The 27,800-nt window shown below is 40.9% G+C and overlaps 1 protein-coding gene across 8 annotated transcripts in view; it reads right to left on the reverse strand.

The window, feature by feature from the left end:
• exoc4 (exocyst complex component 4) overlaps positions 1-27,800 on the reverse strand; it is a 117,937-nt gene that overhangs the window by 46,146 nt on the left and 43,991 nt on the right. For 7 of the 8 annotated variants that reach the window (XM_040146317.1, XM_040146294.1, XM_040146299.1 and 4 more), the window contains one exon: positions 26,987-27,083. In XM_040146317.1, the coding sequence (XP_040002251.1) occupies positions 26,987-27,083 (97 nt within the window). Of the gene's footprint in view, positions 1-3,855; positions 3,923-26,986; positions 27,084-27,800 lie in introns of those variants that run through there. The other variant, XM_040146333.1, reaches the window with a different exon arrangement.

The following is a 27,800-nucleotide window of genomic DNA, read 5'->3' on the forward strand; positions in this document are numbered from 1 at the left end:
AGAAGTGAGAGACACAGAGAGTACAAACAAGAGGAAAAAGAAAAATGTTCTATGTGAGAAAATCATGAAAAACTGAGGACAGAAGCTAAAAATAATACAAGAGTGAAGATACAAAGATGACTCCAGATGGACATAGCCATTTGTAAAAAGCAAGAGGAAGACTCCATTGCTTGGAGTGCTCTAGTAATGTGAAGTGGAAGTTAGAACCAGGACACTTGAGCATTTAAGACAACCAGGGACACTACAGATCCGTGGAGTTGTATGACTGATTAGGTAAAGCTAAGCCTGCATGTACATACACATACAAATGCGTGCATGCACAGGCACACACATATAAACACGTTCAGACAAACACACCGAGAGCACAAGCTGTATGATCACACAACTCAGCATCTGTACCCAATTACTCAGCAAGAGCTGAGGCAAGTGTGTGTGTAAGTGTGTGTGCGTGTGTGGGTACGTGCATCCTTGTGCCAGAGTGAGCAAGAGAGAAAAAGAATGAGCGAGGAACCTAAACCTATTCTAAATCCTTCATTGATTCCCGCTGACAGTCTACCACAACAGAAAGTTAAGTAGGAGAAACTCTTCTGTGGCCTAATTAAAACCGTCAAGCTTGTAAAACAATTGGGGCCAGATATACAGCTTGTCTGTATAAATATGTAAAGTACAACTTAAACAACCCTTCTTTACAAAAAAATACAATTTCTGCTGACAACTTCATTTCCAGAAATTGATCTTCGAACAAAAGTTGCCACTTTAAAACGTGTGTCGTGCTGTTCTGAGATCCATCTCGTGCTGTCATAATTGTCATTGTTTCAATACAAGTGTCAGGATGATGGATCTTCAAGTTAGTGTGTGAGCACAGATGGATTTTTGTAGGCAGGGGTGATAACGTTTGAGTAATGTAGCAGGGACGAGGCAGTAAAGCGGCTCCTTCTATCCAGACAGCCATCTGGAGCAGAGCCGCAGGCCCCCTTCATGAGGATATTGAGCCCATGGGTGTTTCAAAGAAGTTTAGCCAAGGTAACTGGACTAAAAGCACAGTTGGGGCTCACAATGCTTAGAGAACCCCAAGAGCATGTCAGCAAAATTTACATTTTTAGACTATAACTTTAGTGACAACATGCCTTAAACAGAATGTTCCGTGAGAGGATTCAGAGTTATGATATGTAATATAGAGTGGTGAGGCTAGTTAAAATGCAAATGGATAAATAACATGGGGCAAAGCACAACAGAGCTTAAAGATTTCCAAATGGATTCTGAAAGGAATCATTATCATTACAACCCCATCTTCTAAACGTCTGCCTCGCTGATGGCATGACATACTGTACAGAGAATAACAGCTTCTGGTGACGATGATGGTGCTGATAACAAATGACACCAAACAAGTTAACACAGACACACACACACATTCAAAAGCCATCAACATGTCTCAAGTCCAAATGAACACAAACAACCAAAACTCAGAAGAGCACCATCTTTGCAGGCTGCACTGTTCAAGGCCATTTGCAGAAAACGGTATTCGGAGCCAAACCTCCTACGCAAAAACATGGTGAGACAGCCTGACCTCTCAACAAAGAATGACGGCTAGACTCATTTCATCTCATTCTCACCAGTTATCCTGAACTCCTGAACAATACATCAGAAAATGACCTGCTGTGATAACTTCTCAACTTGTCTGGCTACAGTTCTTTCTATATCACTGGTGGAAAAAGTTTTTTTTCTTTGAAGTCTGAAGTCTCTGTGTATTAAATAGTCCATATCATATTTCAAAAATGGTTTAAAGGACATGTAACGCTTTTTAGAAAAGCACGTAATATCCTTCAAGCCCTGTTAGTGTTACTGGAATGCATGTGCCTGTAAAGTTGTATTGGTAAAGGCTCTGCTCTCTTTACAGGCATAACATATTACATAAAATCAAATTTAATGGTAGAAAAATCAATAAATGGCATGCATGCTTCCTTTAATAGCCTCCATTTATTTGAAAAACCATATGTCATTCAAAGGATGCTTTCATTCCATTAAAACCACAAGAATTTAGTAAAGGTGTCTGCTTCAACTTATGAGTCTGTATTTTAATTGGACCCAATGTAACATTAACACTATCACTTTCATTGCCGGGTGACAACAAAACACACCAGTCAACCATATGGCAGCTGTACGCACCAGAGGTGTGAGCCAAGGCTCTAAGGAGGCGCCGTGGAAGCACTACAGAGACACAGCAGCAACAACACAGTGTGGACTCACCCGTGTGTGAAATCTTAATGGCCTTAAATAATCTGCTTATCTACCCTCTCACACACACTATTTCCAACTGGCCTCAAAATAACGTGGCAGATATTTACACACAGACTGGCATGCAGCAAAGGGTTTAATAGTAGGCATCATTTACAAGAGGGGAATCACAATTTGATCATTAAAAAGGAGTGAGTTTGTGGTGTAAAGTTATTCACTGATTGTAAAAACACTGCTGCCGATCATAGTTACAATGAATACATAAATGATGTGCTAATAATCAAACAATTTGCTCAATGTGAACAAAGAAGTGCAGATGCTAGGAGGTCCTCCAGCAAAGGGATAAATCTGCCTAAATAACAGGCCACCCCCCTCCTCTAACATACTGAACAATGGCTGCATTATTTAAATGTATACATGTATACGTGTAAGACCTATTCCACTTTAAAAACTGTTTGTTTAAAACAGCAAAAAATGCCAAACATTTCCTTGATCAAAGTTCTCTACTGTGAGGATTTTCTCTTCTTTTTGTCTTATTTGGAAGTAAACAAAGTATCTTTAGGTTCTGCAGTATTAGTCTGACATAATACATCACTCTAAGCTTTTATATGGCAAAATATTTATCCATTGATTAAGAAAATAACTGGCACATTAATCAATATCAAAAATAATCTTTAGTTGAGGCCCTACATTTAATACAGTCAATTATTTGCATTAATAAATAGTTTAATTACTTACAACATTAGTAATAAAAGGTATTACAATGAACGATCAAATTCATGAAAACATTCTTACAAAATGAGAGATTTTTTCAGTTGGTGGTTAGGAATGTGATTTCCAGTGCCATTCTTCCTGTCGCTGAGGTTAAGTTTAAGAAATTTCTCAGAGAAGATTGTCATTTCTTAATCAGAGGCACAAAGCTGCATTAGCCAAGCAAACACAAAACTTAGCCTGAATCAGTTTGTCTATCTAGAGGACTACAGACTGGCTCCAGAAAGCAACAGATCCTATGCACAAAGTTCACATCTTCAAGTGTCTATCTATTGACTACTAGTCTCACAGGTGCCAAGAACACATCACATACACACATTCAAACACATGCATACACACAGGCACACTCAAACACTCAAACACTAAGACACACACACACAAACTCAGATAGGAATTCAAATTCAAAAGGAGTGTGCCACAGCATCCCCGCACTCTCCTCAGGGTGTGCTGTCTCCTCTCGAACCAACATGGCTGCACCAGTCGCACTCCAAACCCAGTTTCTTAGCAGCAACTGCCGATGATTGCACTTGACAGCATGTAATTATCTGTCATTAGGAAACAGATGTCAGAGCCTAGGGTCTGGAGCTGGATAATTGTGGATGCCATGCCCTATGTGTATGTATGTCGAGGAATAACACTCCTGAATGGCATTAAATGTATTTATACCAACAGGGATTTGGTTAATGAGCAAACCTGCTGCATCCTAATGGCTCTCTGATTACTCAGAAGAATCCAAAGTTTGATTTTTTAAGATAGCTAAAACAAACGAGAACAGACAGGGACAAAGATGTTTTATAGCGGCAGCTCTGAATTCATTTCCCACTGGAAACTAAACCTAAGGTAACAAATTCTTCTTTAAATGGAAAGGGTTGGGATCCCGTCATCCATCTTTATCTGCAGCAGCAGCGTAATGATGCTGAAAGAGAAATGGGATAAAGACAAAGATTTAAGAACGACAGCAGAGTAAGAGTGTGCTCAGATCCATTAGAGACTCAGCATTTTAAAATCTCCCAGAATTCCCCTCAGGCACGAATCTATCAGCTATGGTGCATTCTGATCCTGCTGCCCAGAGAGGAAGGCTTGATCTGTAAAGTCCTGTCACACACACCAAGGACAGGACACAGTGAATCTCCACCAACCGAGAGAGGAGGAGGGAGAGTGAGCGCTATTGTGCGTACATACTAAATCAGCCTGTCTCTGTCACACTAACACACGCGCACTCATAGACTAGCATAAAATTTTATAACTACATGTCAATACATCAATACACCACGTCGAGTGACACTTGAAGGGACTTATTTAAATGCAATTATTCTTACTTGCGGCAATACCCAGTCACTTCAGGAAGATTTCAAAGTCATAAAAGGATTTTAATGGATGGGGACACTTTATGGATTTTATGGCACAACCAAAATTAGCTTTCAATCCAACGGATCAGATAATAAATGCTAGAATGGTAGCTTTTAATTGTTATCCAACCGCTCATTCAATATTGATTCTCTGGGAATATTACACACTCCAATACACACTACTTCCTTATTTCTACGGCAGTGTTAAATTAATGAAGTCAGTCCCAAGAATATAAAGACATACTCAAGAGATTTCAAAGCACATAGTTGTGGCACTGCATTAAAGAGTAAGAAAATTGAAAAGATAGTTGAGGAGAAAAACACATTCTGAATTATTCTGAGACCTTCAGCAATTTCCACCACTACCACTGGATGGCACTGTGTCAGCTTTCTCTACAAGCTCTGGCTGCATGACCAGTTGACTGACTTTTTTTTTTTTTTTTTTTTTTTTTTTGAACAAATGGTTTTGAGGAAGAATTAACATTCCAGTTGGTGTGTACCGTTTGAAACCTGTGCAGGATTTGCTTTTTTGGGTATGTGCATGTGAGTATGTAAGAGAGTGTGTGTGTGTTTTGATGCGACAGTGCTATGTGTGATTAAGTGTGATTTCTCATAAGTCAATGGTAAAATGCATATAGTCTTCCCATACACCGCCCACGCCTCTGCCAGACTCCCTGCTGTTTATACCCTGCTCTTGCCCCCAATGCTGCCTCACATATGGTATCGCCTGTCAGTGTGTTTGCATGTGTGTGTGTTTGCGTGTGTGTGTGTGTGTGTGTGTGTGTGTGTACGTGTGTGTACGTGTGTGTGTGTGTGTGTACGTGTGTGTCTGTGCACAAGGGATGGGGAGGTATGAGCATGTGTTTTTATAAGAGAACAAAAGAGAGAGAGAGAGGGAGGAGTGAGATGGGAAGGTGCAAAGATGCATTATGTAAATTATTTGTGTGTGTATCCACATGCCTACAGCAGCAGGTATGAATAGGATTCCTATTCAGGACCTTTCCTTGGGAGAGCGAGCCTAAAAGGATATAAAAGAGAGGTCCATCCTCATCTAACATTACATAGACTCTGTTTAGACCACAGTGGATGACAGACAGGACAGACTGTCACTATGGATAACCCATCAGTGTTATTTGTCCCCCATTATTTCAACTTGACCCTTCCACACATAAAGAGAAAGAAGATTAGCTGTTCATTTATATAAAACTTGGCTTGGCTCGGTTTCTATGTACGCAGGCAGACAAGCATAAGCAGAATTAAACTGGTGATCAAGACACTGATCCAAAAACTTTGTCTCAATGTTCGGTCTTGAAGGGAAATATTGATAAACAATTCCTAAAATTGTTAGTGGAATATTTGGACTATAGGGACACTTGAGCCTCCTCGGTCTCCACTTACAGGGGAAAATCTACCAAAAAAACGGAATTTTGGTAGGAGTTGATGAATTAATTACTGTACAGCAGAATTGGCTCATGGCATTTTTGCTTGTGAATAAGGTGTTTTGACATGTCACTGTACGAAAAGAAAAGGTGTAAATATCTAAATTAGTGATGGTTGAAGTCCATTTAGCTGCTAGGATGCATCTGAACTCAAGGGATAATGGTAACATTTAGTGAACAAGTAAGTTTATCAAAAACAATATGCAATTACAAGCACTATAAATCTGCAGGACATACAGAAATGCGATGGCGTAAAACCAGGGCAAATGTAGGAAAATAAGTGTCATGTTCATTAGTGGTTATCTGTGCTTAATACAGAGGTAAGCAGGTGTATATTTGCAACAGATGTTCGTTCTGTACATGTACATTCTGTGACTGTGCATCCACACATTTATTGCTTGCATGCAGATTTATATCCGTGCACCTATTTCTGTCGTGTGTGTGTGTGTGTGTGTGTGTGTGTGTGTGTGTGTGTGTGTGTGTGTGTGTGTGTGTGTGTGTGTGTGTGTGTGTGTCTGTGTGTACGGGCCCATCGCAGTGTGGTGCAGACCAATTAAAACAGGGGAGATTGATGACCTTCCTCTGAGTAGCAGCGGTAGCGGTAGCGGTAGCAGACAGCTGCTTCCTGCAGACAACAGGAAATGAGATGGTCTTGTTCAGCTGACGCTGCCAACACCAACACCACAGAGCCTCAAAGACAAATCACCACCTAACTGCTGCTGCTGACTTACTCCTCCATCTTCCTACACCGTGCTCTTTACCCTCAGTCTCTTTATCTCTCATTAATTCTACCCAAGACTATCTTTTTCATTAGTCTTCTCTAAAAGAATGTGGTCAAGGTATATTCAGTTAATACAGTGCAGATGCTAAGTATAGATGTGCACAGAAAGGATGCTACCTGTATTCTTTGATCATAAACTGCCACATAAAGCCTTTAGTCATCAATAACTTGGAATTTAGGGAATGTGAGTCAACTTAAGTTCAGAAGAAATGTGAGGTAATGGGAAGCACTCATGCAGTCAGCTCAGTAAAGCAGAAGCAATGTATTATTATTAGAGTAGATTCAAGTTTAGCTGGCTTGCTAAATAACAACAGCATGCTGGTGAATTATAGTTTACTGCTGAATCATTGTCTACTGCCCATTTTTAAAATACTGGATTCACAGTTGTGCATGTATGTTTGGTGTATCCAGCACTACAAAAATCCCCCACTCCACTGAAACTAAGTTTCAAAGATACATACTTTCCCTGGCGTGTTGCCTAAGGCAAGGAAATCAGAGCAGCAGGGGTACGAACCTGTCCACCGCTGGTTCATCCCCACTCACAACAGCCTCCAAATTTTCAGTGGACCAGATCTTTTTATTTCTGAAGGTATGAAAATATGAATTTTATATAATGGCCTGTCTCTGCTGTCAACTGAATGGTAAGTACTAAGAATTTTGGAATAATAATGGACTCAGCTCTACCAAAGTCTGGAATGGATGGTGCTATTATGACACAAAGAAGTAGGAGTATCAAATAGTGGAAACAATTATATGCTGAATAATACGAGGTCTTGATTTGTTTTAATGTTATATGCTCTTAAGTTTAGCCTTTTAGATCAATCTCCTCATCTGTATTAATCATACAAACTAAGATGTTGTGAGTGAACCTCCACTATCGAACCTATTAGAGCACATCTCCCATTCACTTTTAATGCTAGTTAATTGCTGTAATTTTTGTGTGTTCTTTTTTTACTATTATGTGAACGGTGGAGGGCTGTGCGATGCAAGAGGAGGTTTAGTTCTCTCACGCGCTACTTTGAGCCACTAAGACCACAGAGAGGCAAAGATGCCTCGAAAATGTCACAATGGGAGACTACCGGGCCTAAATTACGGCTTTTGTGACCACTGTACAATGTCAGTCAATATGCTTAGAGAGGCTGGTGACAGCACTGTTCACGGTTGGTGTGTGTGTGTGTGTGTGTGTGTGTGTGTGTGTGTGTGTGTGTGTGTGTGCGCGCGCGCATGTGTGGCAGTGGTGGTGGTGGGTGGTCCCTTCAAACTCTTGTTTTCTTAATAACAGTCAACAATTGCTTATTTCAGACACACACTATTCCCTAGTCAGATAGGCAGGTGCAACAAAAACTGTATCTGGTTTAACTGTCCTCGGCTCAATGCTTAAGCATTTAAGTGTTCATCTCCTCCTTATAAAACAAGTCTGATTAATAAGCCGAGCTCTAAGTGGCCTCCCACAGGTGACATTTACAGAAACAGGGGAAAGGGGACTGCTTCATAAAAGTAAGCCAGGAAGTAAAAAACAAAGCTGATAGAGTAGAATACAGACACCAACAATTATTAAACACACAGCGACTCATATTCTTACCTAAACAGTATCCATGGCTTATTTTACAGCACTTTACCTTTGGCATTTTTTCTGAATCCCAGTACTGACTAAAAAACCATACCCTATTCCACTAAACTGATGAAGTCTAAAGGCAGAACTCAGGTTTGGACTACAATACTTGAATCTCCAGATTCTCTTTTAAATCTGTTACACATCCATATGTATATCACGGTGACCCTCTGTAAAAAACCTACAGCTTATGCCTAACACGTTTGGCATTTCCCTGTGTGAGTCTCAGTTTCGGCAACAACTAAGAAGGGCCAAAGAATGAAGAGGGAGGATTTGGGTCTTATTAAAAGGTAGAGTTTGATTTAGCAGTCTTAACACATAGCCAGAAAGAAGGCTAACAAGAAAAAAATACATGCTCTGTGTCAGATTTCTTTTTTCTGCCTATGGAGAAAATCATAACAGAACTAACTTGTGATGTAGTAAGAGAGCAAGAGATAAAGCTTTGGAGCCAACCTGATTGAATGCGTGTTGAGCCCATCTTTCCTCACTTTTACAAACACTTTTACAAACACTGACACACACACACACACACACACACACACACACACACACACACACACACACACACACACACACACACACACACACACACACACACACACACACACACACACACACACACACACACACACACACAACCACACACACAGTTCTTGTCTAATCAGAGTTGATGGTGATGATTAAGACTTTTTGAGGCACCGAAGGACACTCATGGTTCAGTGAATGACTCAGCAAGACTGAAATAGCAACTATCCCTGGGAGAGCAAAGTGTGAAAGCGCTTTTCAATTTGCCTGAAAACTACTGAGAAAAACACTTAACCCACACAGCACACAAAGGGCTGGCAGCAAAGATGGACATGAGGAGTCTATTTTGGCCCAAAGGGAAGAGTGAATGGAAAGTTGCTCTGAAGAAAGTAGACAAGTTGAGGTCAAACAAATTTTTGTGTGGAAATGGCAATGGTTTCGATTATTTCGCAAAGTTCCAATTACCAAAGGTGAAGGAATGCCATTCTCCTGATTTATGTATATTAAACAATTTTACACCAACAGAAAATTAGTTCAATCTTAGATTTCCATTTCGGTATGTCAGTGTGTTGTGTATTTTCTTCCAACTTCCCAGTCAACACAGACCAGCATAGTATACAAGCGCTGCATAGTTTCAAAGTCATCTAAAGGTTGATGCAGTACTTCAAACATGTTGCCAGGTAAGCCGTTTCACATCACATTCTCCTCTGATTAAAAAAAGTACTTTGTATTTATCAACTCTTCTCCTTGCTGTATACCCATATCTCCTCCTCTGCATTTCCCACCCTTCATTTAACTCCATTTTCTTTCCCTTGCTGTCATTGCTGGTCTCTTATCCCCTGTAACCCTTAAGACTCTTCCCTCTCCCTCATCTTTCTCTCTCACCCTCTTTCCCCTAATTCCCCTACCTCTATTTTTACCACTCCACTGCTGTTATCTCTCTGTGGCATGGATTCAACCCCCCCCGGCCCCTTGTCAAACCTTTCCTCCATCTCTCTTCTCTCTTTCTTTCTCTCTCTCGTATTCCATTTAGACCTTTATGTTAGCGTAGGACTTTCTATCCTGTGGCGTCCAGGTAGTAAATTGAAATGGTTCTGGGGGCTCCATTGAAGCCTGATTGAATTTAAAAAGAGAAAGTACCATAAAGAGAACTAGTGGTGTGAGGTCTGTATTACACTGAAGGGGTCCCCAAGCTATGACAGTGTGACCAGGGAAAGGGGAAGAAGGGGGGCACAGGAGGTGAAGAAGGGTGGAGATAAGTGTGAAAGCGCTTTTCAATTTGCCTGAAAACTACTGAGAAAAACACTTAACCCACACAGCACACACACACACACACACACACACACACACACACACACACACACACACACACACACACACACACACACACACACACACACACACACACACACACACACACACACACACACACACACACACACACACACACACACACACACACACACACACACACACACACACACACACACACACACACACACACACACACACACACACACACACACACACACACACACACACACACACACACACACACACACACACACACACACACACACACACACACACACACACACACACACACACACACACACACACACACACACACACACACACACACACACACACACACACACACACACACACACACACACACACACACACACACACACACACACACACACACACACACACACACACACACACACACACACACACACACACACACACACACACACACACACACACACACACACACACACACACACACACACACACACACACACACACACACACACACACACACACACACACACACACACACACACACACACACACACACACACACACACACACACACACACACACACACACACACACACACACACACACACACACACACACACACACACACACACACACACACACACACACACACACACACACACACACACACACACACACACACACACACACACACACACACACACACACACACACACACACACACACACACACACACACACACACACACACACACACACACACACACACACACACACACACACACACACACACACACACACACACACACACACACACACACACACACACACACACACACACACACACACACACACACACACACACACACACACACACACACACACACACACACACACACACACACACACACACACACACACACACACACACACACACACACACACACACACACACACACACACACACACACACACACACACACACACACACACACACACACACACACACACACACACACACACACACACACACACACACACACACACACACACACACACACACACACACACACACACACACACACACACACACACACACACACACACACACACACACACACACACACACACACACACACACACACACACACACACACACACACACACACACACACACACACACACACACACACACACACACACACACACACACACACACACACACACACACACACACACACACACACACACACACACACACACAGACACACACACACACACACACACACACACACACACACACACACACACACACACACACACACACACACACACACACACACACACACACACACACACACACACACACACACACACACACACACACACACACACACACACACACACACACACACACACACACACACACACACACACACACACACACACACACACACACACACACACACACACACACACACACACACACACACACACACACACACACACACACACGCACACACACACACGCGCGCACACACACACACACACACACCTCCTTTCATAGCCTGTCCAAGCCTGCTTGTTGTAGTGTCATGTCTTGGTCTGTATGTGAGTGTGTGTGTGTGTTCACTTGAAAGGGCTCTCAGGGGAGAGAGACAACCTTGAGTTGGCACTGACCTTTAACTTTGTGTGGTTTCACTTTAAAAAGTGACAGGGGTGTGTGGGCAATGTGTGTGAGTGGAGTGGTGGATGTTCATGTATATAGCCATATGGGCAAAGAGAGAATCTGTCCATAAAATACTTATCAGGAGACCAAAGGAAGGGGAAATACAGGGACGGGAAAGGAGGGGAGAGCGGGGGAGGAAAGGACAATTATTCATAATTAACTATAATTGAGATAAACAAGTATCAAAATGTCAGTACATTAGTATTTATTAAAGCAGTTGATAATTAACTGGTAAACTAATAAAAGGATCAACTGTAGGCTGAAACTGAATTTTACTGAAACTTGTTTGGACTATATTTAATTTAACGAGTATTAGTGCGTGTGTTGCAACAGTCTATGATGAAAGTGGCAGCTCACCGGTCAGGATCAGGCAGGAATCGTTGTTTGAAGAATTGTTCAGAATAGATGTGACAAATGCAGGGTGGCCTCAGAATATAAATAAGGACCAATGCAGGAAGGAAACACATAGTAAAGTTATCGTTTGTTGTCAGGGTGTTTCTCTGAGAGCTAGCTACTCGTGTCTGGGGTGGAGTCTAATTACTGGGGACAGTGCAAGCGCTGGAACTCTGCTTGCCAAGATACTGATACTTGAGGTGATTTAGCTAGTTTGTGGTATTCTCCGTCTTTCTTGGCACAGGTTCATGGCTTTGCTAAGTATACATTAACGATCCAATGTGTACCCTTCCAAGGCTTTTTAAGTAGCCGAAGTCTTACCGTACAACCAAACTCTAATTTGTTCACAACGGCTTTTCACATTTAATGTTGTTGTGACTGTTGAGCTGTTGCTTTTTTGTACGGACACAAAAAACCTTCCTCAAAAGGAGTGTGTTTGGGGTGTGTTTGGCCAACTTAAGCAGATCTGCTGTGCCTATTTTAGGCTGTCATACGATTGGTTGGTAACAGCTTTGTTTCTGTGTTGGGACCGGTTTATTAGCAATGTGATTTACTGGCAGTATAATCAAAGTAATAATTTTCTAGTGTAATTTTCTTTGAAGGAGTTTCATGATTAGCGTTAAATTGTTACCCAGCCCTAACATGAGGAAAACCCAGAAACATACGCAACCAATCCAGAGACCAAACCTATTGATGATGTGCTTGCTCATGTTGGGAACTGTTGGGTTTCTTTCTATAATATTGTGAGGTTTTGATCTTACTCTGTGAAGTGCCTTGAAATAGTGTATATTATGATTTGGCGTTATAAAAATATAACTGAATTGAATCGATGTTGATATAAACTCCAGTATCTCAGAGAGTTCTCCACTTATGCCAGTTTCAGCAATTTAGCTGGATAAAGTCATTGACTCGGTCCACTATTTTGTTAGCATGAAATATTGAAAATAGTGATCTGCTACAATTAATTTGCATTTTGCTGCTTCCCCGCACACCACAGAGAGAGCCATGCATCTACTGTAGTGGTTGTAACATAACACCAGGGAGAGTGCAAGGCATGCTATCCCCCCTGGCTCTTCAGCAAGTATGTCAGATTTGTTCTACATGTATACCATCATCTTGATCGGTTACCCTGGAAATATATATATATATATATATATATATATATATATATATATTGTTTGCGGTCTGGAGCGTACTGTATGTAAGAGCAGTCAAGAGTTTCTGTAGGATAAATGTAGGTTTTTTAAAAGTCAGCTGAAATCTTATTGCTTTGTTTAGGCTGAAAAAGGTCAAGAAAGAAAGAAAACTTCAATGTGGTCAAAACTTCTAGTTGCTGGCGTAGTTGCGGTCAATATTTTAGGTTACATATTGAATAAACAATAATTCTCCTGAAGCAGGTTCACACATAAAGTGGACATCAAAAGATACAGATTTTGTTCATACAAAGTGAAGTTCATTTAATAAAGCATTGTTTCACATTTGCTGAGGCTTTAAACCAGAGGTTTCTTTCTTTGTAGGTCAGTTGCTTTGAAAATGTACACCAGAATGTGAATGAAGAGACATACATTCAACACATTTCATTACATGACATTTCTACAATTTCCTTGTTCAGAGTTACATCCATTATTAAACTAACAGTTGTAGTGTGAGGTTTTAGTCATTACAGGAATATTTTATCTTTCTGTATTTCTTACAGGTAGACCAGGGCCAGCAGTAAATTAGACAGTGAGATTAAGAGGGACAGTGGAACAAAGAGGGGAGTCAGAGGAACAAGGAGAAATGAAGAGACAAGAAAAGAGGATTAGGCATGAGGAGTTGTAATAATCACTGCACAGCCTACAGCTATAGACACAGTTGAGAGACCGAGAGATAAACAGAGAGAAATAAATTGAGACATGAGAGAGATGTATGCAACCAGTGTCTAACTACAGCTGGGCCAAAGTTGGCCAAAGGGTTGGCTTTGGGGATTGATGATTACTTTTATTAAAAATCTGACAACGTACTTTAGTTAAACAACTTTGAAATACAGTAGATATACGTTAAACACCTTTGACATTGGTGAAGGTTATAGTACCTGCAGTATACCCACAGAGAAACTTGAATAACATATGGATAACATAAAGGATGGCTAGGTACAATTTATAAACTACTAAGAATTTAGCTTTTGTGAGAAACTCACTAAAGCTCTCCTGATTTGCCATGTATCACCAACCAACGCCTGTTGATACATGCCCTTGAAACCTCCAGGGACCAACACCTTTCCCATTTGTCGGTCTGATCTCCTCTTAGTTATGTCAATATAAACCAAAATATGAGGTTTGAACATGAGGCTGCTACAAGTAGTAACTGGTCTGTGTTCTGTTCATCCAGGCATTACCCCTTCTCCTTTGTATTATCTATAGCAACATACGTGTAGTAAATTTTAGTGACTACAAGAAACAATGTGAGCCACACCTTGCTTAGTTATTTTCCAAGTACTGTATGCATAAGGCAGGTGGTAGTGTTATCTACTCTTTCTTGGATCAACTAGACCCAATTGACTTACTCTTCACTCATCTTTCAGTGTGACGAGGGCTTTTGCTAGCCTACGTCCTGGAATGCTCTTATTACCATGGTGCAGTTGCCAAGGAACCAGTGTAATATTCAATACTTCTGTATCCCATCCCTCCAATCTCATTTACACTTGACACCTGACATTTGCATAATGGCCTCGCTCCATATCCTATCTAGTGAAATACAGGGTGGGGGTGAGGTGGTTGGTGTGTGTTTGCGCACAAATTTTGTGTGTGTGTGTGTGTGTGTGTGTGTGTGTGTGTGTGTGTGTGTGTGTGTGTGTGTGTGTGTGTGTGTGTGTCTGTCTGTGCTTACGATTGTTTGGTTGTGATGAGTACATATGTCTATCTTGAAATGACACTGTGTGTGTGTGTCAAAGACAGGGGTTAAATGACTTCCTTCTTAATCTAGCTCATTAAGCCTGCAGAGAGCTCGGAGTGCACCACATTGGCTGATTTGGGACAATTTGTGTAAATGCTGGCAGTAACACATAAATGTGCGTGGTAATCAGGGATGCCGTGACCCTAATCAGTCAGAGACAGATATTAGAGTGTCAGGAAAACTCAAGACGAACATGAGTCCTTGTCTTTTTTATAATGTAAGCAGTGTGAGATACTGATGGAGTGCTATGAAAATGGCACTATGTCAGAGCTTTGGAGTCTTGCACCAGACTGCTCTGTTCGTTCATTACAACGGCAAGCAGAATTCTTATTCAGCGCACCACCGTGTTGAAGAGTGCACCAAGAAGTCTAGGCTCTCCTGATCATAAAAGAGCTCCAGCAGAATATTCTCATGTCAACAAACTAGTAAATCATACTAACTGACTGAACTTGTTAGCAAGTCTGCCTTGACTCAGCAACCTTTTTTTGTTCATTTTAACGGGCATTGCATAAGCATTACTTTATTATATCAATGAAAATAATTTGTTGCTTTCACCTTAGACCTCTGACTTTTTTTCAACAAACTCAGTGCTGACATTGTGTTGGAATTTAATCATTTCTTATGCATTTATTCATTTCCTTATTCATTTCATTATCCTATGCACTTGTCTACCCAGTGTGCATTAAAAAAACACTCAATTTGACTTCGACATTCACACTGTAATCTGGGCTCATGAGAAATCTTTTTGATATTGTGTGCTCAATTTCAGAAGGGCCAAAAAAAGTCCAGGTTTAATCCTTACAAATAAAATTGAGTTTATGTGCATTGCTGACAAAAATGGCGAAACATGAACTCACGGGACAAATGCCTAACATATCTACCACAATACATATGCACAGAATCCTACTCCTGGAGAAACTATTCTTCTCTGCATACATCTGCACATATTATAGAAACAATCTCTCTTTCTCATAATATACCAATTTGTCACAAATGCTGTGCCTCGAATATTTATCATGATATCTTTATGTAGCGCCACCCACAAAAAGAGAAAAATAATATAATCCTCCCCCACATCCCTTCTAGCCAGAAAGCTAGTGAGCTAGAGCAGAGTGAAACATTGTACTTAGCAAATTGCATTTGAAACCAGGGGGGAATAAATACTACAGATAAAGACTGCTCTAATGTGCTCAAATCCATTAGAAATCTCATATTCACACATAGCAGAAATCACATTACAAGACGCCCCTAATGTCATTTCACAGGGTTTTTCCACCAGCATTTGCTGCCAGAGAGAGACACTAACATCAAACATAATGGATTTTTGCCTTTTCCCTTCACTCCCCACCTCCCTTATGTTGTTTATTCCCCTCTTAGAGTCTGTTCTGTCCTATTCTGGTTAAAATTCCCTTCCAATCTTCATTGTTGTGGATGTGGGTTCTATTTCAGGTTGATGTAATGAATTTAGCCAAACAGGTTTAGAGAAGAGACCACTTACAGGCTATGATGAATGTGTTTACAATTTTCTGCTCATCAGCCCTGGAGGAAAGATTGGCAGTTCAGTGTTGTTACACTTTATTGCATAAGTGTTTCTATCCCTGGACTTCCCATGCTTCACTTATTCCAGTGACAAACAGGAGAGTGGATGGGTAAAAGTGGAGAAACCATGTGTACTTCATGCTGGGTTGGAGAACTTTTAAAGGGAAGTGATGAACATGCGCATCGATTTTCATTCTTCTAAACCAGAATTTAGAGTCAAGGAAGGAAATGGGATTGCTGTCTGTTGCATTTGAATTCATAACCAAGAGGAGAGGACAGGAGAGGAGGCTTGACATACAGACTCAATGGGGCATCAGTCTGCCTGTGTGGCTTTTCCACTGGTTGCACATTCAATAGGCACACGGTGACTCCAGCATTACTGGTCAGGGATCAAACCATCTCTGATAGGGGAGGAAAGGACGAAAGAGGATAAATATCCACCTCCTTTAAAAATGTATGCTGTACCTCTAATTAGTTAGAGGGGGAAAGTGACAACATAATACGACACAAAGACAGAAACCATAACCTTAGTTAGCCTTTAAAGCTTGATGTTACCCACACATACCCACTTTAAAGGACAAACATTCTCCAACTCCAATTATTAACTGTGAAACACTGTCTCTAAGAAGTGCCTGGAGTCTGTTCAGCCACTATTGGATTAGATGCTGCATTGAGTTGAGACCATCTATCTTTGAGTATAATTAACTATCTAGAAAGATGGACTAACTTATATAACCACCAATTAGACGATCACACACGATCCTTTCGGAGGGAGCTGGAGCATTTTAATGAGGTTTAATTACTTGTTTATTGGTTGTTGGGGTTTGTTTGGAGAGGTAAACAGGGCAGATGTGCTGGAAAGAGTTTAAATAACAAACTCCCTCCACATCCTTCCTCATCTGCACACCTCTGGTACCCACTGCATATTACACTATACAATTACAGAAGTGTGACGGTGTGTGTGTGTGTGTGTGTGTGTGTGTGTGTGTGTGTGTGTGTGTGTGTGCGCGTGTGTGTGTTTTAATCTGCGTAGTGAGTCGAGGGTTGTGTGTACATGTGTCCATGTATGCTTATCTAGAACTCCCCTCAACAATCAACCAACGACCCACTTCTACCAACACCCACACACACACACATCCATGAGGCTACTTCAGAAGCCTAGCTCCAGACAGGGTGAGCAGATCAATCAATTACATCTCTGCTCCAGCAATCAAACAAGGTTATTATCAGGCAGCAGCTCACCGACCTGGAAAGGCCTGGCCAATCAAAGGCTGCTGTGATGTGGGGGCTGGCGCTCGTCCATGTGACAGTAACACAGAGTGGCAGCTCATGTTGTCAAGGGATAGAAGGATGGAAAGAGGAAAGACAGACGACTGAGGCTGAATTCAAAGGAGAAAACAGAAGGAAGTGTTTGGGACAGGAACAAGAGAATACCTGTAAATCACCCATCTTCAGCACTCATTCTTCACCTTGACAGTATTCTCAGATGGGAAAGGGGAAGATAAAAAAACAGAATGAAGTTCTTTATATTATTTCTCTATATTATTATTTCAGGATTTCCGTTTTTAATGGATAGTAAAACTCTGTCCTGTTTTTCTATACTTGAGTGGCTGATTACATCCCTGAAAAATGCAGGAAATGACAGGAAAAAGGAGAATAATAGAAGACTAAGGGACGTGGCAGAAAGCAACACATGGTGAACACATCTCTTCATTGTGGTTCAGTAATTCTCTCCTTGGCAGCAGCTCTGGCATTAATTCGATGAGCATTAAGGGCATTCTGTCCTCCCACTTCTGTCCTTTCATAGCAACAGGTCTGAAGACCCATATTAGGCTTAATTAAATTATCATACACTCAAAAAAAATGGAGACTTTCACATCATTAAATTGTTGTTGGTGACACAATACACCAAGACACACACAGAGACCTACCAATCTCCCAAGAATACAATCTAATCTCTTTCAAAAACAGCCAATCAGAGACAATCAGGCACTGCGGGGGACAAAATCGATGGGGACAGCATGACTGTGTGAACATCTGTGTGATTATGACCTGGTCATCCGGACATACTTCAAAGACCTATCCATGAGTGAGTGCGTGTGTGCGTGTGTGCGTGTGTGCGTGTGTGTGCGTGTGTGTGTGTGTGTGTGTGTGTGTGCATGCGGTTTTTTTGTGTGTCTAAGGTATATATAAATGCTTGTCTTTGTGTCCTGGCAAAATTTCTGCCTTTAATCTGACCAGGCAACAATTTCCAGTATCCGCTATTTTTCCCCACATAGACCTAAAACCCCAGGGACCTTCAAAGCCTACTTCATAAGAAGTCTACTGCTGAGCGTTCAGACAAACTAGACCCCCTTAAGCTCCGACTGACGACTGTCTGCTTCACGAGTCTGCTGGACAGGTTGCCCTGGGAACTGAGCCTGATTCCATTATGGGATGGATAAACACAATCAAAGAGTTTATCCACTTTCTATAGCCAGAGAAAAGACCCCTGCAATGATGGATCTAATCTCCTGCACAATATCTGCTGTCTGTGTGAGACGCAGTGTTCATGCCCACAGTGCGTATGTCTGTCTCTGTGCATGCATGTGCTTGTAAGACATGAGGAGATTGGAAACAGTGCACCTCACTGGAAAGTGGCTGAAGTTGCACTTTTGGAAAGCGATAAAACCGGCAGTATTATTTACAACATGGTGCGAATGGTGTGCGTGTGTGTGTGTGTGTGTGTGTGTGTGTGTGTGTGTCCTGCCGGGAGGGCATCAGAGAGATAAAAGAATAAAGACACAGTGGTGCTGCAGCTAGTGACAGGTAGCAGCACCTGACAGATTCATAGCAAACTAGCATAGAGTTCTGCAGACATCCAGCAGGTTTCCTTTTCCAAACATACTCTTACTTTCCATCTGTCTTCTGCTGCTCTCCTTCCATGTGGGTATTTGTTTCTTTCTCTTGTTTGTCATTTTATTTTGCTTATGTATAGTTATAGCTTTCCATGAATTACTGCATTATTTACTATTTAATCTGAATGCACAGCTATCCCTCTCAGGCAATATGCAAGTACATACTGAGACATACTACACGTGGTCTGTGATCCCTTTATGAATTACATTCCGTTACCCGGATACCAGGCTAGGTTGTACACGGTGGAGTCTGTGTGGGGCTTTTGATCAGGAGGTAGACTGGTCGTAGTTGGTATGTTTCTGAAAACCTGGCAGGATACAGATGCATACTTTGGACATATTTCACTAAAAATGTAGCCAAATCTATTTCTCAGACTATGACCAATTTTACAATACATACTGGATACACGCCACTGTTCAGTAGTCTTGTCATCCTCTCTTTTCATTTTCTGCCCACGTGAAGTACACTGTAGATGTATGAACAGTGTACATATGTGTATATAAACAATTTGAATTCAAAGCAATTTAACATGCCACCCAGAATACATGTAATCTAAGAGCGTTTCATTCCTCTGCATTTTTTTTCTACCTCTCCGGTCTTATCTCGTTCTATTCTCATTCCACCTGTCTGTTTGTTTCTTTTTATCATCTTCTCCTTTGTGTTTTTCTTTCATTGCCTCCCATCTGCTCTCTTCTCTCTGTTGTTGGTTTCTTTCTTCTACCTTCTTTATCTCTCTCTCTCTGACCTTTCCAGTGGAAAATCCTCTCTTCCCCCGATTCCCAACTATGCTCCCCCATTTTTAATGGGTGTGGGTTAGAGAGAGAGAAAGAGGCAGGATGCTATTTACTGAAGAAAATCCTCCTGAACGAGTGAGAAAAGATTAGAAAAGAGAGCAAGAGCTGGCAGAGCAAAGCAGCACGTGCATGTATGTGTGAGTAAGACTTAAGACAAGATGTCCATGCTGCATTTTAATAGCCTATGTGCAGACACCTCTTTGAGGTCGACTACAGATGTTATTGTTGAAGGTAAAACTGTATTCTTTACCAGTAATTATGAAGCTGCTGCCTGACTAAATGAAGGTTAGGGTTCAGCCACAAATTATTTTTGCCATTTTCAGTTCTGCCGCAGTGGGAATTTGCATTTTGGAAAAAAGGTCATACACAGGACAACTCAGTGGCCAACTACAAACACCACTCTTGTCACGAAATGATCTCAACAATACATTTTTGATCAAACAAATCTTGCTGTTGGGATGTATTAGAAAAAAATTTTGATCTCGTGCTTTGGTGTGTTGTCTCCTACAGGAAATGTGGCTGTTCATGCTGCCCAACAAACTGCCTAGTGGATCAACATCATACACGACTGTGTAATTGCAGAATTTATATAGATCATAAATACCTGAGTAATGGCTACCACTTTCCATGTTGTAGTAGGGAGCGTATGGACACTGACTACTGCAGCAGTATTTTGTCAGAGAGCTTGCTTTTCTGTCTGCTCATTGTTTGTAAACAATAAAATTTGAAATACATAAAGATGACTAGGCTATCATAATAAAAAACTTCTTTTATGGCTCGACAAATCATGTAATCTTCTAGCCTTCGCAATTAATTTGTTCATGTACACGCTTTTGTGTTGCATTAACTGTTTGAGGTGACAAACTACACCATGGACGATGCTGCCGATGCTATATTTGTCTCTCATTTGATATGGACGTTTTGCACATAAAACAGAATCCACACTACGCAAGGGTGCATCATGTCTTTGAACAGAAAGAAAATCATATCACCAAATCATGTGCTCAAGACCATAATGATCTTTTAACGCTGAATGTGTTACTTACTTGCTACCTTACCTAATTACTGACTGGATTTCATTAGCAAGGTATAATTATAATTCTTAATAAGCTCACACACATCCAATATTCAATTTTCTTAAATGAATGAAATTTGGCACGGCAAGGTCTCGTTCTTCAGGAATGACAGTAGGAATATGGAAAATCAAAATTTAACGTAAGGCCTTCTCCCTGGATGTCATTTTTCAGAGCAGTGCAAGTCTGAGCTAAATCACTTGAAAAAACCTCAAAAATACTATTTAAAAACGAATTTAAAGATACACCACTTCCCCCCCGAACTCTTCTATTTGTCTTGGTCTGTGTGTGCTGCTCAGGAGGGGAGTTAATGAGAGTTTGAAATTAGTGCAAAGTCATGGTGTGTGTCATTTTCACCACAGGCTACCGTGGTGGGAGGCAGAGCTCGTCTGTCCTTTTCCTGTCATCCAGCTCGCTATCCGCTCCTTATTCCTTTGATCACTTGTTCCATTCTCCTTCCCTCTCGTCTTCCCTCGAGCACTCTCTGTCCATCTCCAACCTTCTGACTTTTTTCTCTCCCCTTGCACTTTTTCACTCAACCATGGACACTTACAGTAGGACCAACTTCAAGTAGACCTTGTATGCATCCAAGTATCTGCACATCAACATAAGGACCTTTAATAAGCTAATGCTGTGTGTGAACACAGAGAGATCTGTACTCAATCGACTGTTAAACACTGTGAAGTGTTCAATCTAGTACACCCACCAGTCTGACATTATCTGAGGACCCGAGGGATAATTCTAAACTTAGTTTATGTTTAGGTACACAAATGCACAGACAAATAACATCAACTCACAAATACACATACAAAATTGCTTTCAGTAAAATTCTGATAAGACACAGTAAACAGTTTTGTAAGACGACTGAATTGTTCAAACGAAACACCCCCACAGGTAATTCTAAGTTCCAGCCAAAAGTCTATTTGGAGTCAGAACTAGTAAAAAGCAGCTAGATTAAAAGCAAAATGAATTCAGTTAGAATGGAAAATAGCCAGCACAAAACTGTCACTATTACTTTAAGACGTTCAGCAAGCAAGTTGATGACTTTTTAGGTTTTCTTAAAATCTGTGTGTTATTTTTCCCATATCTGGCCATCGTTCCTACTGATTATGATAATGTCTTACTCTCCAACTTAACTGCCCAGATATGGGAACACAGCAACTCTGCTGGACTTCTGGCTTGAACGGACAATGATTGGGGCAATCACTCGACTTGTTTGAATACGACTTGTTCTTATATACTGGTGCGGACATAAACCTGAATGCACCGCAACCCAGGGGAACTTGCGTCACTTTAGGGACAAAATTGAGGTCCCCACAGGTAGAGACTGCTTTTTGAGGTATAAGACTTGGTTTTAGGGTTAGGGGTAGAATTAGGTTTGGTTTGGGGTTATGCATTTATTTGTGATGGCTAAGGTTAGGGTAAGGGGCTACAGAATGCATTATGTCAATGAGTGTCTCCATGGGGATAGTGGAAGAAGTCTCTCTCTCTCTCTGTGTGTGTGTGTGTGTGTGTGTGTGTGTGTGTGTGTGTGTGTGTGTGTGTGTGAGAGAGAGAGAGTGTGTGAGAGAGAGAGAGAGCGATTGCTTTGGCTCTAATTAAACATTGTTCATATGGTGTGAACTGCATGTGTAAATGTACATACACACCCAAAAACACATACCAACAGCCACACAGCCACAAATATAGCAGACATCTGGAGGCATGGCCGTGCCTGGTTATTCTGTGTATGGTGAACAGGGAAGAGATTAGGGGCCTGCTGAAGCTTTTCAAAATGCCAACCTCATCCGGAGCAAGGGGTGTAAATACCACCCAAATGTCAGCAGGAGACCCCACAAGTCAAACTAAATTGGCTGCTACATGCACAAACACTCCCCTATGTCTGCCCCATATTTGTGTGTGCATCTTTAAAGACATACTGTACACACCCTGACACATCTGGTTGCATTATAACAAATGTAAAGTGCTTAAATTGCTTTAGAATAGCATATGCACTAGGTCAATATAAATATAGACAGAAAGGCAAACTTTAGAATTAACTACATTAGAAGAGTCTCCTCCACACAAGTCATTTTCTCATTATAGTCCATCTAGCATTTTCTAGCATTTAGCCAGGTCTAAGTTGTAGTGGCATCAGGCTAACCAAGGTAGCCCAGACGTCCTCCTTCCGAGCCACCTCCTCCAGCTCTTCCTGGGGGAGCCCGAGGCCTTCAAAGAGAGACTTTTCCCCGACATTATAAGACTTCGGCACAACACCTAAGCATTTTTGCACGCACCTAAACCAAATGAACTGGGCTGAGAGTTCTACCGCTCTGGAGAGAAAGGATACCGCATTTGCCCTAATATAAGACATTATCTCTTTTCTGAAACTTAGGTTTAAAAAAATGAGGGTTGTCTTATATTTTAGGAGTAGACAATTACGTGTTCATTCATTACAACAGATATTCTTCTTGAATGGATAGAGCACCAGGGTAACTACGGTCATTTACAGAGTGTTGCATAAGGGGTTATTTGTAGCCTTATTATGTTGCTAGGCTAGTGAGTGTTTTCAGGTGTGTCTATAGTGACCCTTTCAGAGTTAATCAGCCTTAAAATTGTTTGGTTAGTCCAGTTTAACCTGCAGGTGTTTCTGAAGGCTCTTGTAAGATGTTCTGTTGCCACAGAGGAAATAAATTCATTACTAATGAAAACGAGTTCTTAGCATCTCCTGACATCTTTACTGCAGAAATGAACCAGGGAGAAAATCTGTCAAACCGCCATGAATTACATCTGTCACAGATGATGAGCCCAGACAGACAGTCTGAAAAATGTTAACTGTCAGAGAAAATAATTATGCGAGCGGAATGAGATTGAGAGAGGAATCGACTCGCTACAGTAACTCAGTTAGATAACTTGTGGCCACTGAGAAATTGTGCTGTCTACAGTAGTCTTAAATGAACAAAAGTTTTGGTAAGCAGCCAAACGTTGTTACACTGTCAGATGGCTATGGGAGGATGAGAGAACTGAAGTTCAAATCCATGCACTTTACGTCTTGTTTAACCAGTGTTATTTTGTATGGCACACAGTGCGATCACTCACAAAAATGTGAAGGATTACTTCAAGACATAGCACTCACTTCATAAGTGAGCATATTTGTTTCACTTTCTTTTTGCTAATATCTGAATGAACTGTGAAAAGCAACCAGCTGTGTTGTATTTTTATAAATATTGTATTGGGATACAACACACCCAAAGTAACTGCATGCACAAAGAGGTGCAACACTGTTCCATGACAATATGCCTGTATCACAAAGCAAGTTTAAGTTAGCCTGATTCTCTAAGTTACTTGGTTTCAATAAGAGGTACACTTGCAATCTTGGACGACTAATATCATGAAGCTCATTATCAGTCGGTTCAGTTAACTCTGGGTTTTACTAATCCAGCTACTAGCATGTTCACATGAAAGAGGTGTTGTCTTTTTTGCAAGCCAATAACATACAAAATCATCTGAACCATGATTGGAGTGCTTAATATGACATAAGATGAAATGGTAATGACTTTGTGATATAGGCCACAGACGCACAACATCGATATACAGTACACTTGATTTAGGGGGAGAAAAAAAAAATACCACAACATGCAAAAACCATTTGCAATTAAACATTAAGACCCTGTTGCCGCATACGCCTACACATTGCCACACACACCACTGATTTCCTGTGCCGCAACCCCCAACTGCTTTTGTCATTAAAGCTGCCATGAGTTGCATGGCTGGCTGCAGGAGGTGTAGTGATCCATCAGCGGAGTGCCAGAGCTTTGCCATTAGAAAACCATCTGCAAGCAACAGCGCTCCATTGGCACTAGAAGTCTAGAGAGGGCAGGTCGGAGGGAGGGAGAGAGAGAAGAGAGCCCTGTGTGCAAGGCAGTTTGGTGTGATTGATATGAACTATTACAGACAAAATGGGGGAGGTAGGCAGAGAGCTATTCACCGTTTTATTTTTGGTCATTTGTTCAGACAAAAGCTTGGCCAGACCCACAGTGAACAGGGGTTGAACATAACGTGTTTGTGCGTCAGAGAGAAAACGAAAGGGTGTTAGAGGGGGATAAAGAGACACTGAGAGAAAGGTCAAAAAAACTACTGAAGGGAGAAAAAAAAGGCATCTGATAGATGAAGTTTAATTTAGCTTAGGCTAATGTTCTGTGATTCCATATTTCTTAGTAGGTCATAACATTTAGTGGCCAGGGTAAACACATCATTTAATTGCCTGTATACTTAAAAAAAAATCTAAACAAACATCTGTTTTCTACTGTCTGTACAGATGTCTATTGTTTTTTTTTGTTTTTTTACAGGTTTATTTGCACTCACTGACTATAAGCTTAAAAAATGTTGTAGAGTCAAACAGCATTGCAAGTTAGCTATGTCACAATACAGGTATTACCCATTTGACCTGCAGCTATAGCTCTCCACTGGCTGGTTATTCAAGATGCTTTTACAGTCAAAACATCTGTTAACCAGCCAACTTTATGTAACTGTATGGGATAAACAAAGTGTTTCCCAAAAAGGAACTCTTATCCTGCTTCTATGCATTAAAAATATGCACCATTGTGTTAAAACTGTAGAGATGTATGTGAAGCACCATATTGTGGCAATAGGAAACATCTCTGTTTAATGGATCCAAGAAGGTAATGTATCACTGCATGGATGCCAATTCAATGAAATTGGTTCACTATTAGATTTACACTACTCTACTGGGGCCACAGCGCTGTATAGGAAACTACCAGACATACAGAACATTACCACAAAGATAACCCTTCAGAATACTCAAATTTGATTGGAAATAAAAGCAAGGGTGGTAGTAGATCCCAATTCCTGGATGGTATCAACAAAACATTTTGAACTGAGGGTACAGTATATTACATCATGTTTGATTTGTGATATCCCACTAAACATTTAAAAAGGATGAAATCAATAGATAGGCACTAAGAGGTTCTGTAATATAATCAGTTTACATTTTACTGGTATTGAGTCATTTCCCTGGGTTCATATGTCTTGTGGCCTGGGCATCCCGGTCACTAGAGGCCCTTTAACGCATACTTTAAATGAATGGAATCCCTACCCAAATTACTCCAGTAAAAACACCAGGTTTTGTCATTTATTAACTTTCAATCAGTTTGATCATCTAAAGTCATATATAGTTGGAAATCAGAAGTTTCGTGCATCAGACTGTCCTGGTGTTATGTCTGCTGAAAGCAGCATTGTGAAGCTCTTGTCTACACCAGGATAGTAATTTAGTATTAATATTACACCATCTTTGGTATTTAGAGTGCCATGACTTATTTACTTACATAATATAATTTGCAAAAGAAAGTTGAATGTACAGTATCTTTTCTTGTGACTCCACTAAGTCCATGGTCATCACACTAGTATATGAGCAGGTACTCATACAGTAGGCAGTCTCATACCAACAACTGAGAACATCACAAATTCTCATTGCAGATTAGGAACTACGTATATACTTCATAACGTTTTGTGTTGCTGATCACATTTCTGAAAAACCAATAACACATCCTGAAACCACATTCAAATCTGTTCTCGGCTGGGTGTGAAGTGTATAACTCGGTGCTGTACCTGAGAAGAGGCTGGAAGATGACAGTGATGTTTCTCGCTCCTGGTTTACACACAAACTTCATTTCTCCTCCTTCAATCAAGTTGTCATCAGCGCCACCTAGAGCAGAGGAAACGTGAAGTGACTCAATCAAACGTGTCAAAATAGACATGTATGCATACTAGTGTTGTGTGAGGGTTACTTACACTGCACAGTATGTGCAATGGATATTTACAGATCATATGACATTACAAAGATTCAGGTGGTTCTGAGGATCTGTTTTCAACTGGCCCACTCAGCCTCAAAACTTCAATAATCATCACCAACCCAGGGGGGTTGGTTGGGATTTGGCGTCTTGTTAAAGGACACACAGCATGTGTCCTTGTTAAAGGACACATGCTGTGTGTCCTTATTACTCGACATTTAAAATAAATCTTAATTCATTCTGCACCTACACCTTGAGCTATAATAAATACATCATTCAGACAGCGTGGCTCACCATCAAAAATCTAAATGCATCCCACATGCTCACACTCATCCATACCCCTGCTTCACCGCATGGGTAAACCCCAGAGCTAATGGGGTTAATCAGAAAATCATTGCCATGTAACAAAAAGGGGGAACTACAGACAGGGGAAGAGGGGAGATCATAGGGGAAAGGAAGAACACCGAAGCTCATTACCTCTATTCATCCTGAAGTAATCGATATAATTGATGGAGAAGAAATTGCGGCTTGTTGTCAATACAGCAAACTGCAGAGCAAAATAATTGTCTGTGTATTTGTGTGTGTGTGTGTATGTATAAAAGTTTTGAAAAAATACTATGCATGAATTCATG

Source organism: Xiphias gladius, chromosome 2, assembly GCF_016859285.1.
Source record: "Xiphias gladius isolate SHS-SW01 ecotype Sanya breed wild chromosome 2, ASM1685928v1, whole genome shotgun sequence".
Taxonomy (NCBI): domain Eukaryota; kingdom Metazoa; phylum Chordata; class Actinopteri; order Istiophoriformes; family Xiphiidae; genus Xiphias; species Xiphias gladius.